Source organism: Talpa occidentalis, unplaced genomic scaffold (assembly GCF_014898055.3).
Source record: "Talpa occidentalis isolate TD23 unplaced genomic scaffold, MPIMG_talOcc4v2.1 talOcc4.17, whole genome shotgun sequence".
In the NCBI taxonomy this organism is placed as follows: Eukaryota; Metazoa; Chordata; class Mammalia; order Eulipotyphla; family Talpidae; genus Talpa; species Talpa occidentalis.
In genome coordinates, this window is record NW_023601754.1 from 22,254,104 (window position 1) to 22,272,702 (window position 18,599).

The 18,599-nt window shown below is 37.3% G+C and overlaps 1 protein-coding gene and 2 pseudogenes across 1 annotated transcript in view; 1 reads left to right on the top strand and 2 right to left on the bottom strand.

Moving 5' to 3' along the window:
- The window catches only part of LONP2 (lon peptidase 2, peroxisomal), a 78,542-nt gene that overhangs the window by 25,450 nt on the left and 34,493 nt on the right, over positions 1-18,599 (bottom strand). Inside the window, exons 9-11 of the mRNA XM_037516301.2 lie at positions 16,142-16,292; positions 13,470-13,596; positions 8,750-8,883 (exon numbers count right to left, since the gene is read on the bottom strand). Of these exons, the coding sequence (XP_037372198.1) occupies positions 8,750-8,883; positions 13,470-13,596; positions 16,142-16,292 (412 nt within the window). The remainder of the gene's footprint in view (positions 1-8,749; positions 8,884-13,469; positions 13,597-16,141; positions 16,293-18,599) is intronic.
- LOC119250275 (farnesyl pyrophosphate synthase-like) lies at positions 1,753-5,701 on the top strand (annotated as a pseudogene).
- On the bottom strand, positions 12,258-13,061 carry LOC119249170 (UPF0488 protein C8orf33 homolog; annotated as a pseudogene).

Sequence of the window (18,599 nt, forward strand, 5' to 3'; positions counted from 1 at the left end):
ATGGAGGCATCACACTCCCAGACTTCAAACTATACTACAAAGCCATAATCATCAAAACTGCATGGTATTGGAACAAGACCAGACATACAGACCAATGGAATCGAATAGAAAATCCAGAAATAAACCCACAGATTTATGGTCAACTAATCTTTGACAAAGGAGCAAAGACTATGCATTGGAGCAAAGAAAGTTTGTTCAATAAGTGGTGCTGGGAAAACTGGGTCGCTACATGCAAAAGAATGAAGCTTGACCACTACCTCACACCATACACAAAAATCAACTCAAAATGGATTAAAGAACTAGACATAAGACCTGAAACCATAAAATACATAGAAGGAAATATAGGCGAAACACTACGTGATTTGCACATCAAAGACATCTTTACAGACACATCACCCAAAGCAGTGATAGTGAAGGCAAAGATAAACAGCTGGGACTACATCAAATAAAAGAGCTTCTGCACAGCAAAAGAGACAATAACAAAAACAAAGAGAAACCCCACCAACTGGGAGAACATTTTTGCACACAACACTAATGATAAAGGACTGATCACAAAAATCTGCAAAGAGCTGATGAGACTCAACAACAACAAAGAAAATAATCCAGTCAAAAAATGGGCAGAAGAGCTAAAAAGAAACTTCTCTGAAGAGGAAGTGCAAATGGCCAACAGGCATATGAAAAAAAGTTCAGCATCACTTGTAATCAGGGAAATGCAAATCAAAACTACCATGAGATACCATCTTACACCAGTGAGAATGGCACATATTAAAAAAACTAGCAACAACAAATGTTGGCGAGGTTGTGGAGAAAAAGGAACTCTCCTGCACTGCTGGTGGGAGTGCAAACTGGTCCAACCACTATGGAGAGCTGTGTGGAGATTCTGTACCTACTAAACATAGAGCTTCCATATGATCCAGCAATTCCATTCCTAGGTATTTACCCAAAGGACATAGAAACATCAATTCCAAAGAGCACCTGCACCCCTATGTTTATAGCAGCTCTATTTACAATAGCTAAGCTTTGGAAACAGCCCAAATACCCAAAAATAGATGACTGGATCAAGAAGATGTGGTACATATATACCATGGAATATTACTCAGCATTCAAAAAAGATAAACACATGCAATTTGCAGCAACATGGATGGCGCTGGAAGGGATCATGCTCAGCGAAATAAGCCAGAAAGAAAAGGAAAAATACCGGATGGTCTCACTCATAGCAGGAATCTAGAAAACTTAAATAAGGGACCAGGAAAATGAATAACTATAAGAAAGTGAAAATCAAAATCAACAAAAAACTATGAACCAGAGACACTTTTTGGTGGGTGGGGGGTGGGAGGGGAGGGATTGGGGTCAGAATTGGGGGGTAGCAATTGTATGGGGAATATAAAAATAAAATTTATTATAAAAAAAAATAAAACAAGACTCATTTACACACACACACACACACACACACACAAAAGGTTGGGTGTGAGTTGGCCTGTAAGATGGTCCCTGCGGATCCCACAGGGCACTCACTCCGTGTAGCGCTGGGTCATCTGTCAGGGGTTGCTCTGTGTGACCCACAGTCAATGGCAGAAGTAATAATGATGAAAGAGCATAGCTCTGTGTTGGCCTCTCAGTCTCTGTTTCTCCCTTTCACATCTCTCTCTCTCTGCAAAAAGCCAGAGACCATGTCGTGAGCTTAGGGAAAGGCTTAACAGGAGAAACTGGAGGCTCGGGTCAACAGCCTGCAAGGAACTGAGGTCTGCTAACATGCAGGTAAGTGAGCTTGGAAGTAGATCCTTCCTGAGTTGAAACTTTAGTTGAGTGACAACTTGACGTTAACCCCAGAGAGCTCTTGAGCCAGAATTACCAGCTTAGTCCTAGATTTTCAGTCCACAGAAACTGTGAGATGATGAATGTTTATTTAATGTTTTAATCTGCTAAATTTTGGGGTCATCTGTCATATAGCATTAGAGCTAAAGTAAAATCCAAAGATAAAAGAGACAGGCCTCACAAGATGACAGCTCCAAAAAGTCAAAGACAAAAGAATTTAGGGAAAGTTATATAAAACCCGGAGGTTACTTCCTTATAAATTACATATAAAATTTTCCAATATAGGAAATATGTTTATAATAGTAGATATGCCTCAGATTTGGATAGGACTAATTAAAAAAAAAACTGAAAGGATCCAATGCATTTGTTTATCCTGAAGTAACAGCTTCCTGTTTTGATTACAAAGGAGCTATACTTAAAATAACGATCATAAGGCACACTTAGGGTCTGGGAAGTCAATGGCAGGAAGCCACAACAAAGACCCCTGTGAGCAGCCTACCAGAAGATGATTCCTTCTGGAGAAATGGAGCTGAGAAAGGCCAAGGGAAAAGCCAGCCTAGAAAATGAGCGGGATGGAAGGTGACTAGCACATGACAATGGCAAGGAGCAAACACGAACCCCTGGGTTAGCCACACTCTGAAGACACTGACTCTTGGTACTAAGTAGATCAGGCAAGTGGCAGGATAACTTTCCTCCACCCAACGTATTCTTGCCAATAGTCAGGAATGTGGTGAACTGGGAGAATTAAAGTTAATGAATCAGGAGAACTAGTGCTATAAAATTCAAGTATTTTATTGTGATGCACTTAACTATGAAGTTGTGTGCAAATGACATACCCCACCCCCACCAAAAAAAAAGATATTACATATACCTTCTTCTGCTATATTAGCTTGATTTCACTGTCCGATGTAAGGTAAACACACCAGAGAAACAACACAGCTCAGAGTGAGATCCAGAATGAACTACAGAAATTGTCACAGATTTGTGGTCCATTTGGCCACGAATGCTTTGTGGTCAGCAGGAGCCCCAGGAAATCTATCACAGGGGGCGAGGCAGGTTTCACTGACATCAAATCCTATTGGTTATGACTCATCCTACCCAACCGCTTGGCTCTTTTTCCAATTTAGGGATTTTATTTTCCCATGCACTGGGAAATAGGCGAGTTTATAAAGATGTATCCATTAACAGTCAAACAGGCAATGCGTGATGTTTACTGGGGGAAGAGTGTGAAGGGACTTGTGAGTCAAATCAGAGTCAAACTAGACCACTACTGAGAATCCCACTCAGCTGAGATTTCTTTAATAGTCAAGTAGGCAAAGAATGGTGCTCCACAGGCACAAAACAAAGTCTCTGCAGCCTGGCAATTTCTTCATGCCCTTTTTTCTACCCATTTTGCTATCACTATTTCTTTTCAGTGTTTTTCTGGATGTTCTAGCTAGTGCTTTAGGGAAGAAGTTAAATGAAAAGAAGAAGAAAAATGGACATTATTTGCATTTGTGAAGACTGATGGTGGATGAAAAAAACCCGAAAGAATCTACAGTTAGAATTAAACAATCAATTTGGTAAGTTTGCTGGATACAGATCAATTAGTATTTCCAGATAGCAAAAAAAATTAGAAAATAAAAATATCATCTACAATAAGACACAATCACACACACACAAAGATTAAATAACTAGGAATATATCTAAAGAAAAAATATGCACGTTCACTACTGAAAACTAACTTACTTGTTAACTGTTTCGGATTCAATACAATCAACAACAAAAATAATCAGGTCTCATTTCTTTTTTTTTTTTTTTCAATTTTATTTATTTATTTTTTAAATTTTTAATTAATTAATTTATTTTTTTAAAGAATATATGCACATTTAATATGAAATTGTTAACATCAGATTCTATGCCCAAGCATTTTAAAACCTCTCCAACAATTCAGTCTTTTTTTTTTTAAATAATAAATGTTATTAGGTCTCATTTCTTTGTAGAAACTGAAAAGCTGATTCTTAAAATTTATATGGATATTTGAAGGACCTACAATAGCAAAAGCAATAAAACAATCTTGAACAATAAAACTGGAGAACTTATATTACTTATATCAAGATTATCTGAGGTATAATAATTCTTTAATTATTGTTTATGATGCTGTCATAAATAATGTCCCACACCCAATGTCCCTATTCATTCAGTGTGCTATTTTAATTAATTTTTCCTGTAAGTGTATATCTGGGATCTCCACAACAATCACTTTCGGTACTCCTTCAAGTGATATTTAAAAAGCTTACTTACAATAATGTCTCACATGCTTTAGAAGTAACTGTTAAACCTACATTCATTTTGTCTCTTTCCTTTTAAGCAATTTTTCAGGTGACTTCTATGAGAGTAAGAGGAAACTAACATCTTGAGTTTCATTAGATTTAATACAGCTTCTCTAATAAGTATTTCGTAATAATTCAGAGTGCTCCATATTCTGAGATATTGCAAGGACTGATTATGATACAAATCCTTCTTTGCTGAGGGTAACTTTTGAAGAAAAACCTTAAGATATTAAGCAGTACTTAACAATGGACATTTGTCTAACTTTACAGAGACACACCCAAGTACAAAAAATTGAACACATGGAACATTTGTGTCCTTGGCTGAAAGCAGGCAAAAAGGCAGAGTAGATATCCAGAATAGATTACTCCTCCCTCAGAATGAACAGAGACAAGAAACTGCAAGTTTATGCCCAGAAAAAAACAGGATTTCATGACACTTCTCCCAGACTGCCAAGGCACTGCTGACCGAGGCACCCAGTGGCAGGAGATGCAAATGCCAGACTCAAGGTCACCCCGGGAGTACATGCTATTGGAAGCAAGTACCATTGGGGTTTGATGGTGCTGACAGCATTCCAGAAGCTGGTAGAGCTGAGGAAGCAGGATTCCGAGTCTCCCCGGGCCCTGGCTGGAGCCTGGTGTGTGGAGCTGATCCAGGCTTTCTCCCTGGTGTCGGATGACATGGATTCATCATACAGCCACCCTACTGATATCAGAAGCTGAGCACAGGTTTGGATGCCATCAATGATGCTATGCTTCTGGAATGATATATTTACTGCCTGCTGAAACTCTACTGCCAGGAATAGCCCTATTACCTGAACTTGACTGAGCTCACTGCAGAGTTCCTATCAGAATGAGATGAGATAGACCCTGAACTTCATCTCAGTCCCCCATAGCAATATATATCTTGGCAGGTTCACTGAAAAGAGGTAAAAAAATATCGTCAAGTACAAGGCTGCTTTCTACTCCTACCTTCTGGTAGCTGCTGCCATGTACATGGGAGACCTGCTAGAGATGTTCTTCCAGATCCAGGATGATTGCTTTGATCTCTCTGGGGACCTTAGTCCAGATTGGGACTTAAATCCAGAACAACAAAGGCAGCTGGCTGCAGCAGACATCTCTGGAACAGCACTAAATCTTACAGGAGAACTGGTGGCAGAAGGAGGCCGAGAATTTGGCTCAACTGAAGGGACTACACGAGGGGCTGAATCTGCCGGCTGAGTTCATGCGGTATGAGGAGGATTGCACCATGACCCCATAAGCCTCATCAAGCTGTGTGCTATGCCTCACCCCCACCCATCTTCCTGGGGCTAGCACCTAAGATCTTTAAGTGGAAAAGGTTACCTAGAGACTTCAAGGGCAGGGAGGGGACACTCACAATAAACTACTGTCTACTCTTAAAAAACAAAAAAAAAAAACAAAAAACTGAACAGCCACATACTTTTATCTCTCAAATTCCACTAATAGAAAGGAAAAGGGCAATTCAGAGCACACCAGCAACATACAGAAACATAGGCAGTATTGCTTTTATGAAGTACTTCCCATACTCTATCGGTAACAAGGATCAACTCCTCTAAAATAGATCAACTACTAAATTTCACCTGCCTTTTAAACTTTGTTATTATTTGCTCTGCTTAACAAACAGTTAGGACCTCACAGATACAAAGATAGTTGTTTACAGACCAGTGTTTCTGGGCCTGCTCCAGAAAGTTTGTCCAACATGTTGGAGGTTTTTGCTTGTTTTGAAGCTTGTGGCCTGAAATTACTTTTCTTCCTGGCAGTAACTCTATGAACAGCAAAATTTTTTAACATTCAAAATAACTCCCTCATTGCATTACTTAAATCAACTTTTATTTTATACTTTAATTTTAAATAATTTATTTCTTAATGTGATCAGTTGCTAACCATCTGAACTCTGTGGCATGAAAATTTAACATAGATTTTTTTGTAGAAATTTTTCTTTTGGCTCAGTTGAGACCGTAAACACCAAGTCAGGAAACTTTATAATTAATTAGCTCACTAAAATTTGGAGGCATTTACAGTAACTCACTATATCTAATATCTTACAATATTAGAACCATCTTAGAGCTCTCAAGCTTTTAATAAAAACTACAAACAAAATCATCATCAAGAGACAAGTACTTATCCTAGTTATTTATTCATCTGGATGTCTAAGATATATTATCTTAACTACCTAAATCTGCTTAGCTATGTTATTATTTAGATTTGTTTTGTGAATCATGGATTAAAAAAAATCCAAATTAATGTTTCCTTGACAGTCCTTGCTCACACCATTCATAAGCTGTTTAAACAAGTTATTGAAGATTTCTGGGTTATCTTTAGATAGCAAATAGGATCACAGACATTATTAGAAACGCATTAATGGAAGTATCTATAAACATTAAGAATTATATACAGTTTCCTTTGACATTAAGTTCCTATGACTGTATAATTATAAATTCCATCTAAATCCCAAATACAATTTTCAGAATGTGTTAACTAGATAAACTCATTTCACTCTGACTTTCTATTGTATCGCAGACAAGAAAAAAAGACACAGGCTCAGCTGTTTGAAGGCACAACACAAAGGGAGTGTTGTTCAGAATAAAAGGGGAAATTCAGAAGGACCTAGGTCTTACATTTGGAAAGGGACGCCATATGTCGGCTCTCCACTGTCACTATCAGCTACGCCAATGACTCCATCCATGACAGGCTTATCAACTCACTTAGGGGATATTTTAAAAACTCAGATTTTTATCAAGGTGTGAAGCTGTACTCCTAAACAATGGGAAATCAAGAATGACTTCATTTTAAAACAATCAGATTTTTAAAAATGGTGGTGAGAATATTTGTTTTTCTTTAAAACATGTATTTCAAAAATATTTACATAAATATTTTTAATAATTTTTATTTTTAAATTTGTAATATTTATATATTAAAAAAACTTTAAATTTTCTAAACCCCTTTAAAATGTCAATTCAGAAAAAAGGATAATCCCACAAGAATAAAAAGAATGAGAAAGAAGACAACAGCTGATAAGAGATGCTGACATTTTGAAAAACAAAGTGGATGGATAAGGAGAAGCAAGTTTACACAGGTTAGAGAAGGTGGAAGCTTTAATGTCTGTGGGAGAAGGGTTAGCTCTAAACTCCTACAAAGACTCAGGAATTCAAGGGACGCCTGAAAGTATGGGCAAGGATTAGGACTAAAGACAAATAATTTTAATGTTTGGGTAAGAACCAATTAGAGCCTAAGATTTCTATCACTATTCCACATAGTGAGAACATGGTCAGGCTCTAATTCAACAGATGACGAAAGATTTACTCTTTGGAGAAAATGAACCAGTGAGCTGCAGGGCACAATAGGAGCAAGGCTGAAGCATCATAATGGAAATATGAGGATTATGTTAAAGTCTACTCTTTTGGTGCTACCACTGTAAAATGCACTGTGCTTAGCAAACTGAGAAAAAAAGAAGCATCTGTTCCACTAAGCCTAGCGCACATTGTGGTTCTTCAAAAAAATTTCATCAGACTCCTTTCTAGAAAGAGTTTTGGAAATGATAGAGCATCTCCTTACTATGGACAGTATTTTTAATTCCCTACTGCTGAAGTCAGGGTTGTTAAAGCACATTCTGGTAACTGCAGCAGCGTGATATGAAGAACTGACCCCACACAGGTCTGGAGCAAGAACTTAAAACATTCTAACTGGGTACTAAGCAAACATCCACATCTGGCAATAAAACCCTCCCCTTACCTTTCCTGTTACCACCTCCACAATTACTTTTTTACAGAAAAAAATAACTGAAGCTATAATTTAAATGTATACTCATTAAAGAAAACAAACGATTACATATGAAGCTATTCCAGAGTTCAAAGATCTACCCTGGTTGTATATGGACAACTTGGATTTTCAACCATTGTGATGACTTTCCATACTATAAAATACTGAAAGAATAACACCCTGGGGTCTCCCTGGTGGCGCAAGGGGTTAAGCACCGCACTATGAAGCAATCTGCAGCCTCCACAACAGGAGTTCGATTCCCGCCGGCCAGGGAGCTACCCACATGGCATAGCAGACATCTCCTGTCTGGCCCACTGCTCCCCTCAGCAGTGTATTTCAGTCAGTCTGCCTGTTCTGTTCCCCACTCTGTCTCTGGTGAATCCTCTCACCCCCTCCCCCTGCATCTCTGTATCCCAGTTTTTGTATGCATAAATAAATCTTAAAAAAAAAAAAAAGAACACCACCCTGGATCAGAAGGGAAAATAAAAGAACAATACCTGAACCCATACATAAAATATGTAAATATACTCATCAATATTCACTATAAATCAGGAGAAACTGATTTATAATATATCCTTATAAACTGATTTACAGTATATCCTAAACTCAGTATATCCTTAAAGCACTGAGTATTATTCCATCTAAAATGCTGTGCTATTTGTAGGAGAGAATCCTCTTAATAAAATCTACCAAACATTAAGTCATTACTTGATCACTGGTTGCAATGAAGCGGAGTGGCATGTGCTGCTGCTGCGGGAGACCCGAGACGGCCTCTCCAAAACCAGGCATTTTTAACCACTCCCTCCTACCTGCCCACCTGAGAACATCAGAGCAAGGGCACAGACCTTCTCCCTCAGTCGCATCAGAACGGTCCAGTTTGGCTTCTTTGTGCTGTCCTTCTGCCACCTTCACAGCCACCGCTCGGCAAATGGCACCAAACTTCCTATCCAGAGAACGAACCCCGGCCTCTCTGGTGTACCTGTCATCAGAGAAAAATATTTTACTTTTGGCTAAATCCCACCTATAAAAATAGAGAAGTAATGTCGTTAACATTTATGCTAAAAAAACAGTGTACATAATTTAAAAGTTAAGTCCATTTTCTAGAGTACCAATTTCTTCAACATTTGAAAATTCTTCATTAGTGTTTTTTCTTACACATTCAGACATATTTTCAGCTACAACTTTTCCCTTCATGTAGATTATCTTGAACTATTACCCTATACTTAAAAAGTAAATGTTTGGTTCTTCAATTCATAGGAAGTACATCTGGCAACACATGAAACATTTACTCCTTGATGATGCATCTAAGAGCTTCCTTAAACTGGTCAGTTTAAGAGTGTTCTACATAAATTTATTATACTTCCCACATTGTTGAAAGAATCAGAAAAATAGAGCTTTTTCCCAACTGAAGCAAAAAATAATCTGAAACAGAAATCCAGTTTTTACTAGGAACAGTGCTCATCACCTCTATTCAGTATTTTTTCACTGTAGAGACTTCTAAAGGAAAAGCATGTTAATAATGCAAGCACTATGATTTGAGAGGAAAACTCAGTGCAGTTAAGAAAAACTGTCTTAAAAAATTTAGTCAAATTTCATCAGCCACTTTATGAACTATTACATAGTAGAACCATATCTGACCAGCCAATTTTGGAAGGATTAGAACAGGCAGCATCAGGTACAGACTGTAGTTTTATGTGAAAACCTGGATGTGACTAGACATATTCTAGAGTTTAAGGATGCAGATTTTTAAAGTTCTGAGAAAAGACAAATAATAGTTTTTGGCTAAACACTTTAAAGTAAAACTTATTTCAATCAAAGGGATAGGAAAATATAAGAATAAAGTCCATATATGCATTTGCATATAATTTTAGTAAGGAAAACAAGAGGGAGGCATCTTAAAAATAAATAAATCAACATGCAAAAACAAAAATAAAAACCTAATTTAGCTTTCCAGACAACGATATGATCAACTCAGATTAAAGAGCCTGGACAAAAGATGAAAGAAAAGGGATTGAGGAGGTTTGCAAGGGAATGGGATGGACGTGCAGAAATGGTTACTAGGAAGTTCAGAATGAACTGAAGCTTGCCAAAAACAATAAAGATGACAACAAAATACCTTTTCTTTTTTTAAAGTGTTTAGAACAATAATGGGCTAGAAACTAATGCACATGGTATAACATTAACTGCTGACTGAAAAGAAAACCACTATTCTGTAGTATTTTAAACTAAAAAGGGAAGAATCACCAGTGTCAAACAAAAGTTGGTTGATGTTTCTTATGAATGACCTGAACACGAAGATGGTATGTATGCTGATTTTCAGGGGACATACTAAAATACTTGATAAGATGAAAAAAAAAATCAATTTGCTGCCAGGGTAGCTGAGGCAAATAATAAAATATCCATTACTGCAAACTTTTTACACTTGGGTTTAAAAAAAAACCAACTCTAAATACAGAATGGGATAGAAAAAGCTTAGCAGAAATTCCTATGAAAAAGAACTAAAGATGTTAGGGAACTATAAATGCAAAAGGTAAAAGGTAAGAATAACCTAAAAAAAAACAAAACAAAGAACCTTGAGATATACTCATAAAATAATATAGTCAGAATAAAGAATATCAGTGGTCTTATACTATGAACTATTTAGGCTCTACCACCTGAAATGCTAAGTTCCACTCTGGGTATTTAATTTTAAAAAAGAAAACTGACACCAAAGGAATCATTCAGTAGACAACTAATCAGGAAGGCAAAGTCTTAAAAGTGGGTCAGGAGGAAATGGTAAGAGAACAGGCATGCTTAGCCTGAAGAAGAGAACATTCATGGTATGTGGATCTGACAGCATTTTTTTCTTAATGTCAGAAGGACTGCATAAAGGAAGGACTTATACCTGGATTCCAGGTGTTCCCATGAGACAGGCTAGAAAATTAAAGGGGAGGTGAATATAAAGATTATTTTATAACAATTACATTCATTCACCAAGGAGCAGTTTTCAGGAAGCACTACAGCACTGAAAGAATTCAACCAAGCTAGTTCTGCTGGAAGGTAAATAGGACTAGATGACGTGTAAGATTCTCTCATCATGAACATTATGGGCCTATGGTTATGAACACTGAAAGATGAAATTTATCAAAAGAGAAAAACCAGGTTCTAAATTCAGTAACTCATTAACTGTCTAATTCTTGCCTTGAATAGCAAATATATGTGATGGTATAAAAAAATATTAAAATTACTCAGAGAAATTACTTAATGTACATAGTTCTTAATATCTAATGTTTTGAGCTAACAAGTATATTAAAAAGATATAGTTCTGCAGGCAAAAAATGAGAAATACAAATAAAGATTACTCTTTGGGGTCATAATTATTCAGATTCAAATAAGCTATGAATAATTTTCTCTATCACTCATATTTTACAGACACAGAAGCTATCAAAAAGATTAAATGACTTGTTGAAAGTTACCCAAAGGTATCCTGGGTGTTATCTGGAATAATGATATTGTTGGAAAATTTTGGAATATAAATCACCTAATTTATTTCTCCTGGCATTACCCACATAATAAATCACAAGTTACGAAAAGGAACTCCCAGGTCAGATTTAGTTTTACTGCTTTATATATAAATTTAAATAGACTTCCTTTCATAAGGAGGTTGGCTTATCTCAAGAAACAGTCTGACCAGCCAAACCGAGTCAAAGTTCAAAATGGAGAGATACTTCACATCTCTTGAAAAACAGCAGTTACTGGCAGAGGCTGTCTGAGGAGTGCTTGGCAGTCTAACACAATTTGCCAGATGATGCAATGGATCTGTAATACTGAGCCAGGAAGACTTAAGAGGTTATTGTAGATATAAATTCTCAACAGGGTATATTTTCCATTCAAACATGCAATCTATAAATTAGACTAAGCAAAACTCTACCATAATAATTTATTGCTGTTTGCCACAGGTAGAAGCACTTAGTAACTAGCTTGGGAAAGCACCTTTTCTACTGTTCCATTATTAATTCCAATGATGAAAACTCTTAAGGATTATTTTTTTTTTTTTTTTTTTTTTTTTTTTTTGTTTTTAATAGTTTTATTTTTCCAAGTGTCTCATATATTATCCTCACAAAATCTCCTGTATTCTTATAGTTGAGGACTAGGAGTTAAGATTTCTTCCACATAATTAGCACCAAAAATACTGTAAAATATCTCCACCTGGGAATATCTAGTTTAACAACAGTGCTGTAATTTCATGAACAAAGAAGAATAATATCTAATACACAGTGTTGTATTCTAAACTAGGGAATCCTCTAGGGGAACAAGGACTAGAATTTCAGGTGGAAAAGGGAGTTTGTCCAATAGCTTCCATGGGGCCAAGAATCTGCCATCCAGAGGAAGAGAGATTGGGCCATTGGGTTCATTGAGAATATAAGCAACTGAATGTTGAAAGCATTTTTACGTAGGCCTCAAAAAAGCTGACATAAAAGTAATTGTGCTCTCTCACTCCACATGGATAAATCATCTGATCACGTAATTTGCCCTCATTAGTTACACACTAATCAGAGAAAGACCAACCCCACATGTGCCAGACACAGCATTCCCAGAAAGGCCTACACCCAGGACAAGCCCCCCTGCACCCAGAGACCAGGCTGTTCCAGGACTGGAAGAGGTCAGAAGAAGTTGAACCTAAACTCTTCATCAGGAGTGTCCTGGGTGGCCCTGGCTCCCCCTGCCAAGCGGAGCCTGCAGACCCTTCTGTTCTTCCTTCTGGTGGCCTCATCTACAGCCCCACCCGGGCACAGTGGGCTGCAGCCCTGAGAGCCCGCAGGCCTCCTGCCGCTCGGCCTCCATGCGAGCCCTGTAATCCCCAAACCAGGAGCGCATCAGCTGCCTCTTCCGGGGAAGGGGAGTTTTTCCGCTGCACAGGGTTCGGATGGCCCCAAGAGCTTGCTCTTTCTGTTTCGGGCTGGGTCTCTGCATCTTGAGGCCCAGCTCCAGCTGCTCCACGCACCAGGTCAGTTCCGGGCCAGCTGCTCCGCCTGGGCCTCCGCGCTCGGGGGGCTTCCTCTGGGACCGGCTTTTCCGGGGCCTTCCCGCCTCCAGCCGGCACCGGAGCCCCACGCCGGGATCCCTTCTTCTCTCGCATCTTGGAGGACGCGTCCCCCGCGCCGCCCGCGCAGAGCGCCCGGGGCCGGCCAAAACTCTTAAGGATTTAAAACATCCCTCCAAAAGAAGAAAATCTAGTAACTTAAAACAGATGTGAAAGTAGCATCTCACTTATTAAAAGAATTCAAGAACTTTCAAGATACTAGACATAAAAGGTATCCAATATTTTCTGTTCATGGTTTGTAATTTATCAAATCAATCCCTTATGTTTTTGTGGAAAAGCTGAAATTCTGGCTCAACTGAAATCCTTAAATATAAATGAATTTCCCACTGAATTTCCACCCTATACAGAGCCTTGTATAAATCAATAGTTATAGAAATGCTTGCTGGGAATCTGTTGGTGAGAACTGTGTGCTATGAGTTACCAGTAAAATAATGTTCTTTTCAGACTTGAACATTAATGAAGCCTCAGGACAGCTGACTCACCTGGTGATGATGTCAAGGGTCGTAACCTGAGGGATCTGAATCTGCTGCGGAGTCAGCCCATGCTGTTCCAGTTGCTTTGGGATCAAGTGCCTGTGGGCGATTTCTATCTTCTCCTCTTGTGTATACCCTGGAAATAAAGTGATCTTGTTTTGTAATTACTTACAGGGCTTCCATGGTCTTATGCTTTTTTAATCAATCAAATGCAAACTCAACTGATCTTGGATTTAGAATAAATTCAAGTAAGACTTCAACTAAGATTAAAACCAGAAAAAAGAAATTTAAATCCCAAGCAATAATCGTTAAACTTTCCAACTTTTCTACAAACCAATAAGAGCATTTATCAAGCAGTCCTTGAAATCATTTTGGTTAAATCACTATCTCTCAAAGAGGAAAAACTTAGAGATAATTATCCCCCTAACTCAAATGTTCTGAAATTTTATTATTTAATAGGAAAACAATACATCCTGTGTTTATAACCTGTAAGACAAAATTCCTCCTAAATTAACTGCTGCCTTTTCATCTAACAAGCAAAATTAAAAGATGAGTTGATAAGGCATCTTTTGAATAGGAACAGGTAGTAAAAAACATCACAAAAGCTAGACAATAGGATAACCACAGCCACAGGAAGAAGGTGGCATCTCATGGGGACTACTTGACTCCACATTACTATATCTTACAGATTTTCTGCCTTAATTCGGAGTTTTACTAGGAATTGGCTATATTTCTTACTTTAACCTTGTAAGTATGTACAGTGATTTTTTTACTCCACCATATTTTAAAACAGGGCTCAGATGCTAAGAAATCCAACTATTATTCACTTAATAGTGGATATATATTTTAGGTAATACTGAGCCAGGAAATAAGTGTATCGAGAATATAAAAGTTTAGATTCTACTCTATTTTTCATTTTAACAAGTTCCCATTGATTATGCTCAGTGAAATAAGTCAGAAGGAAGAAGACAAGTATCAGATGGTTTCACTTCTAGAAGGAATATAGGGAAATTGAACAAAGGGTCAAAAAAGAAAAGACAAAACTTGCAAACAATAGATCTGAGGCAAAAAGAAGGGGAGGAGGGGGAAGGTTAAAACAGGGGAGGGAAGAACACAAGGGACTATGGTGAGGGTTCACTGGTGATGTGGGGGTGGGAGCCTTATGGGGACTACACCTGTGTAGGGCCAGCAAGGCACAGAGCAGGATCTCTATGATCAGGGCAAATGGGTAAAGGAGAGTCCTGGAGCCCTTGGTGGCTTTTTGAGGCTTTTATTGAGCTTTTTTCATCATTTGTAGTGTGGCAACCAGGTACACAGCAGGCAGGGGGGCCGGGGTCCCCTGGCAAGTCTTTACTCTCTCTAGGCTCTCTGGCGTTCTCTCATGATCTCTGTTTTCCTGCTACCGCTGCTGCTACTTCTACCCCTGGCGTTCCCATGACGCCACCCTTATATGCCCGGTCTCTCAGCCCAGGGGCGCCCACTTACGCTTGCCCACTCATGCTCACCCACACCCTACTCCAGGTGTCCGCCATCAGGCATGCATGTAAGACCACAGATGCCAATGGCAGGTGGGCGGAAAAACCTGACTATTTCTATTTACCCTATAATACCTGAGCAGAGAAATCAAATAATGTACAAAAATGAATAACAACGTAAGAAAATAAAAAAGCTTCATCAATTAAAAAAAAATTCCCACTGATATTTGACCTCTGTAAGAAGAAAAATAATTCTGAGCAATTAAAATAAGGTGAAAGCACTGGGATTTATTTATTGTTACTAACTAAAAGACTGTATTTTGCATACCCCAGTGAAAGGAGAAGACCACCAAAAAAAACAGGCAACTATCTGACAGATCCAACTAAAAAGAAAAGGGAAGCCAAAGATAATAAAGATAAACTTCAGTTACTCTTTAGAAACTACCTCTTAAAAGAATAAATAATTACATTCCTCTGTAGAGGGTTAAAAACATCAAAATCTGATAGACTGGCAGCCAATTTGACCATAGGAAGATCTATTTTTGGTTTTTAGGCACTCTGAAGAAATAACTTTTTCTATAACTTAGAAACTGCTTCAAAGAACAGTATCTCCTTTTCCAGAAAAATAATCATTCTTTATGTTAAATTTGGAAGTGTTAAACAAAATTTATTCTTGATGTCTTACAAAAAATACTCTTGAGTATCCCTCCACTTTTTGAAAGTTTGAAGCTACGAAAGTTCTCACTTTTATGAAAGACCTATGCTAGTACTTGTTTTCACTAATTAAGAAATAGGAACAAGATGCTTGTTGTTAGGATAAAAGGTGAAAAGCATAAGTAGCATTCACCGTGTTGTGAGAGCCATTCTAGAGGCAGCTGGCCTTGAATGGTAGGGTGGCCCTGGCACGTGCCTTCCCTAGTTATCATCTCACTCCTGCTTTTACTATAGGTTGGTGCTATTGTAGCTTTTATGTGTCATAGATTATTTTTTTGGACTAGGAATGCTAAACATTGCTTTAGAAAAGTTTGCTGTTCCACACTTTGAATCTACATGTACAAGATGGTTTATATTCCAGACTCAGGACTTTTGAAAATTATAAACTGGCATATTAACTTTTTCACTCGAAACTCCACAGTATGAGCAATTTTGAAAGGTTATGCCCAGAAAGGCAAGAATTATCCAGTAAATATTTTATGATGCAAGTACCTGGCACCTGAATGACCTCCATTCTGTCCAACAAGGCAGGTGGAATAGTGGCAGTGGTGTTGGCAGTTGCTATAAAAAGAACTTGGGAAAGATCAAAGGCCACATTTAGATAATGATCTGTGAAGTTATGGTTTTGTTCAGGATCCAACACCTATGGGAGAAAAATAAACATTTAAACAAATTCAGTAGTTCAGATAGAGAGCTGTGTCAAAACACACATCATGTATTAGAGCAAGATTATTTTTGCTTAATATAGTTAGCTTGGGGAATATGGGGCTAACACTATCATCTAAATATCATTCTTCGTATTCCCCACATTCTAAATACTTCAAAAATAACAAAAAACATGTTCATTGTCAAATTTTTTTAAATACAGAAAAGCACAAATAAGCAAAAATTACCCTTTTAAACTCTGTTCTTAATTCTATTTATTAATGACTCATCTGTGGCCATAAAAAAGTAACTTATCCTGCAGAACCAGTTTCTATCCTGGCAACACACCCCATATTAACTACCATGGGAATATAAGGTAAATGTGTAGTTAAATATTTCCTGGATAACTGGTAAAATGAAAATTAGTGCTTTTATCTTTAAATATCAAAAAATCCTGCATAAAGTCTTTAACTGAAAGGGAATTTCCAAACAAGTAAACTACTAAAAATTACTAAAAAATTACTATGCTATTATATTCTGATAGAGCACAAGGAAAAATTCATATTATAATATCTTAAAATTTATAGTGAGCAAATACCAATCCCTTATTTTGATTGAGCAAATTAAGATAGTTTTCCAACTAGATTCTTAAAACACTGAACAAATGTATATTAAGGAGACTATATTTTAGATAAGTGCTGAGGTGACAAGTTGTAAGCACTCATGAGGAGGGGCTATAGAGGACTGAAAAGAAGGTACAAAGTGCTTCCAACATGTTCTAAATCTTTAATACATTGTCACTTTCACTTGTACTAGACAGATACAGATAGCAACAGAGTTGACATGTGTATTCAAAAAGGAGGTAAAATGGCTAAAATATTTCACCAATTTTACTCTACAACTACATGTTGAATATGTTTTAGAAATGGCTGTCAGACCTGTCTCCTTCCCTTAAAAATTTTAATACATTGGGGTTAAAAAAAAAAGGAAAATTAATAAGGCAATGTCTCTGAACTATGGATGAGCTCTTTTAAGATGCATCACAGGACATCGAGGTTATGAAGAGAGAAAATCAGTGATGTTCAATTTGCCTGCCTCTCCTATTTAGAAAACACAAAAAGGTATGTAGAATTTTTAAAAAAAATACATGTAATATATTTTTCTTTCTTTTTTTTTTTGCTATAACATTGGTTTACAATGTTTTTTGTGTACTAGAAGTATAGGCTCTCCCCTCAGGTATTGTTACCACTATCGCACCCACCACCAAGACACCCACCGACCCTCACCAGCCTATGTACCCTTCCCCTCCCCTTTCAAAGGGACATAGAGTTTAAATATCAGAACTATGACAAAAACAACAATGACAACGACAACAACAACAAGAACTGCCAGATAAAATTTCTAGTTACTACTGCTTGGAAGAAACCTTAAGGGAAACTGGTAAATCCCTGTAGGAATAAAATTTCAGTGAGCAAACCTCTGTTTTTCACCCAAGCTTTAGAGTCAGGGCTCCACAGTCCAACCTCATCATATATGGAAGCGCTTTTAAGAATCACTTGAGCTGTTTCATTGCCTTTTCAATTAAAAGGTTTTTCTACATCAATCCCAAGACTGTGATTCCTAGCTACATAGTATGACTGGGAACGGAAAGAGCTGTGAGTGACATGACTCAAAATAAATAGGGAGGGAGGGAGAGAGGCTGGGTAATTTGGAATAGATGAAAAAAGACTGGTCACAAGATGACAATCACTAAAGTGGGTAATGAGTTTACATGGTTATAATATTTTGTCACTTTTGTTATGGCTGAAATTTTTCACAACAAAAAAAGCAGTTAAATAAATAAGTAAATAAAGTAACACAACTAATACCACAGAAATTAAATCAGCAATAGGATAAAGTTAATAAAAATGTCTAGAACATAGAAGAAAAAGCCATTAAAGGGATCTATAAGATATGGAAAAAATAAAGATGTTTAATTTATAGATAAATGAGAAAACTAAAGAACTTCACAACTGTAAAATAGGGTGTAATAAAGGAACTAATGCAGAAAATATTCTAGAAGACCCAACACTATAGAATGAAAAGCAATAGATACTTCCTGTGTAATAACAGAACTTTATTAGAATAACGCCTGTAGAATTTTCAAGCAAAATTATGACCAATTTAAAATATTTGAAAAATCTTTAATACATTTAATTAAGCATAACAAAATAAACACCATAAGCCACCAACTGTGACTGCATTTGTATTTATGTGGTTCGGCTGGTGATCACAAAAGTGGAATGTTTAAAATGACCTTCCCACA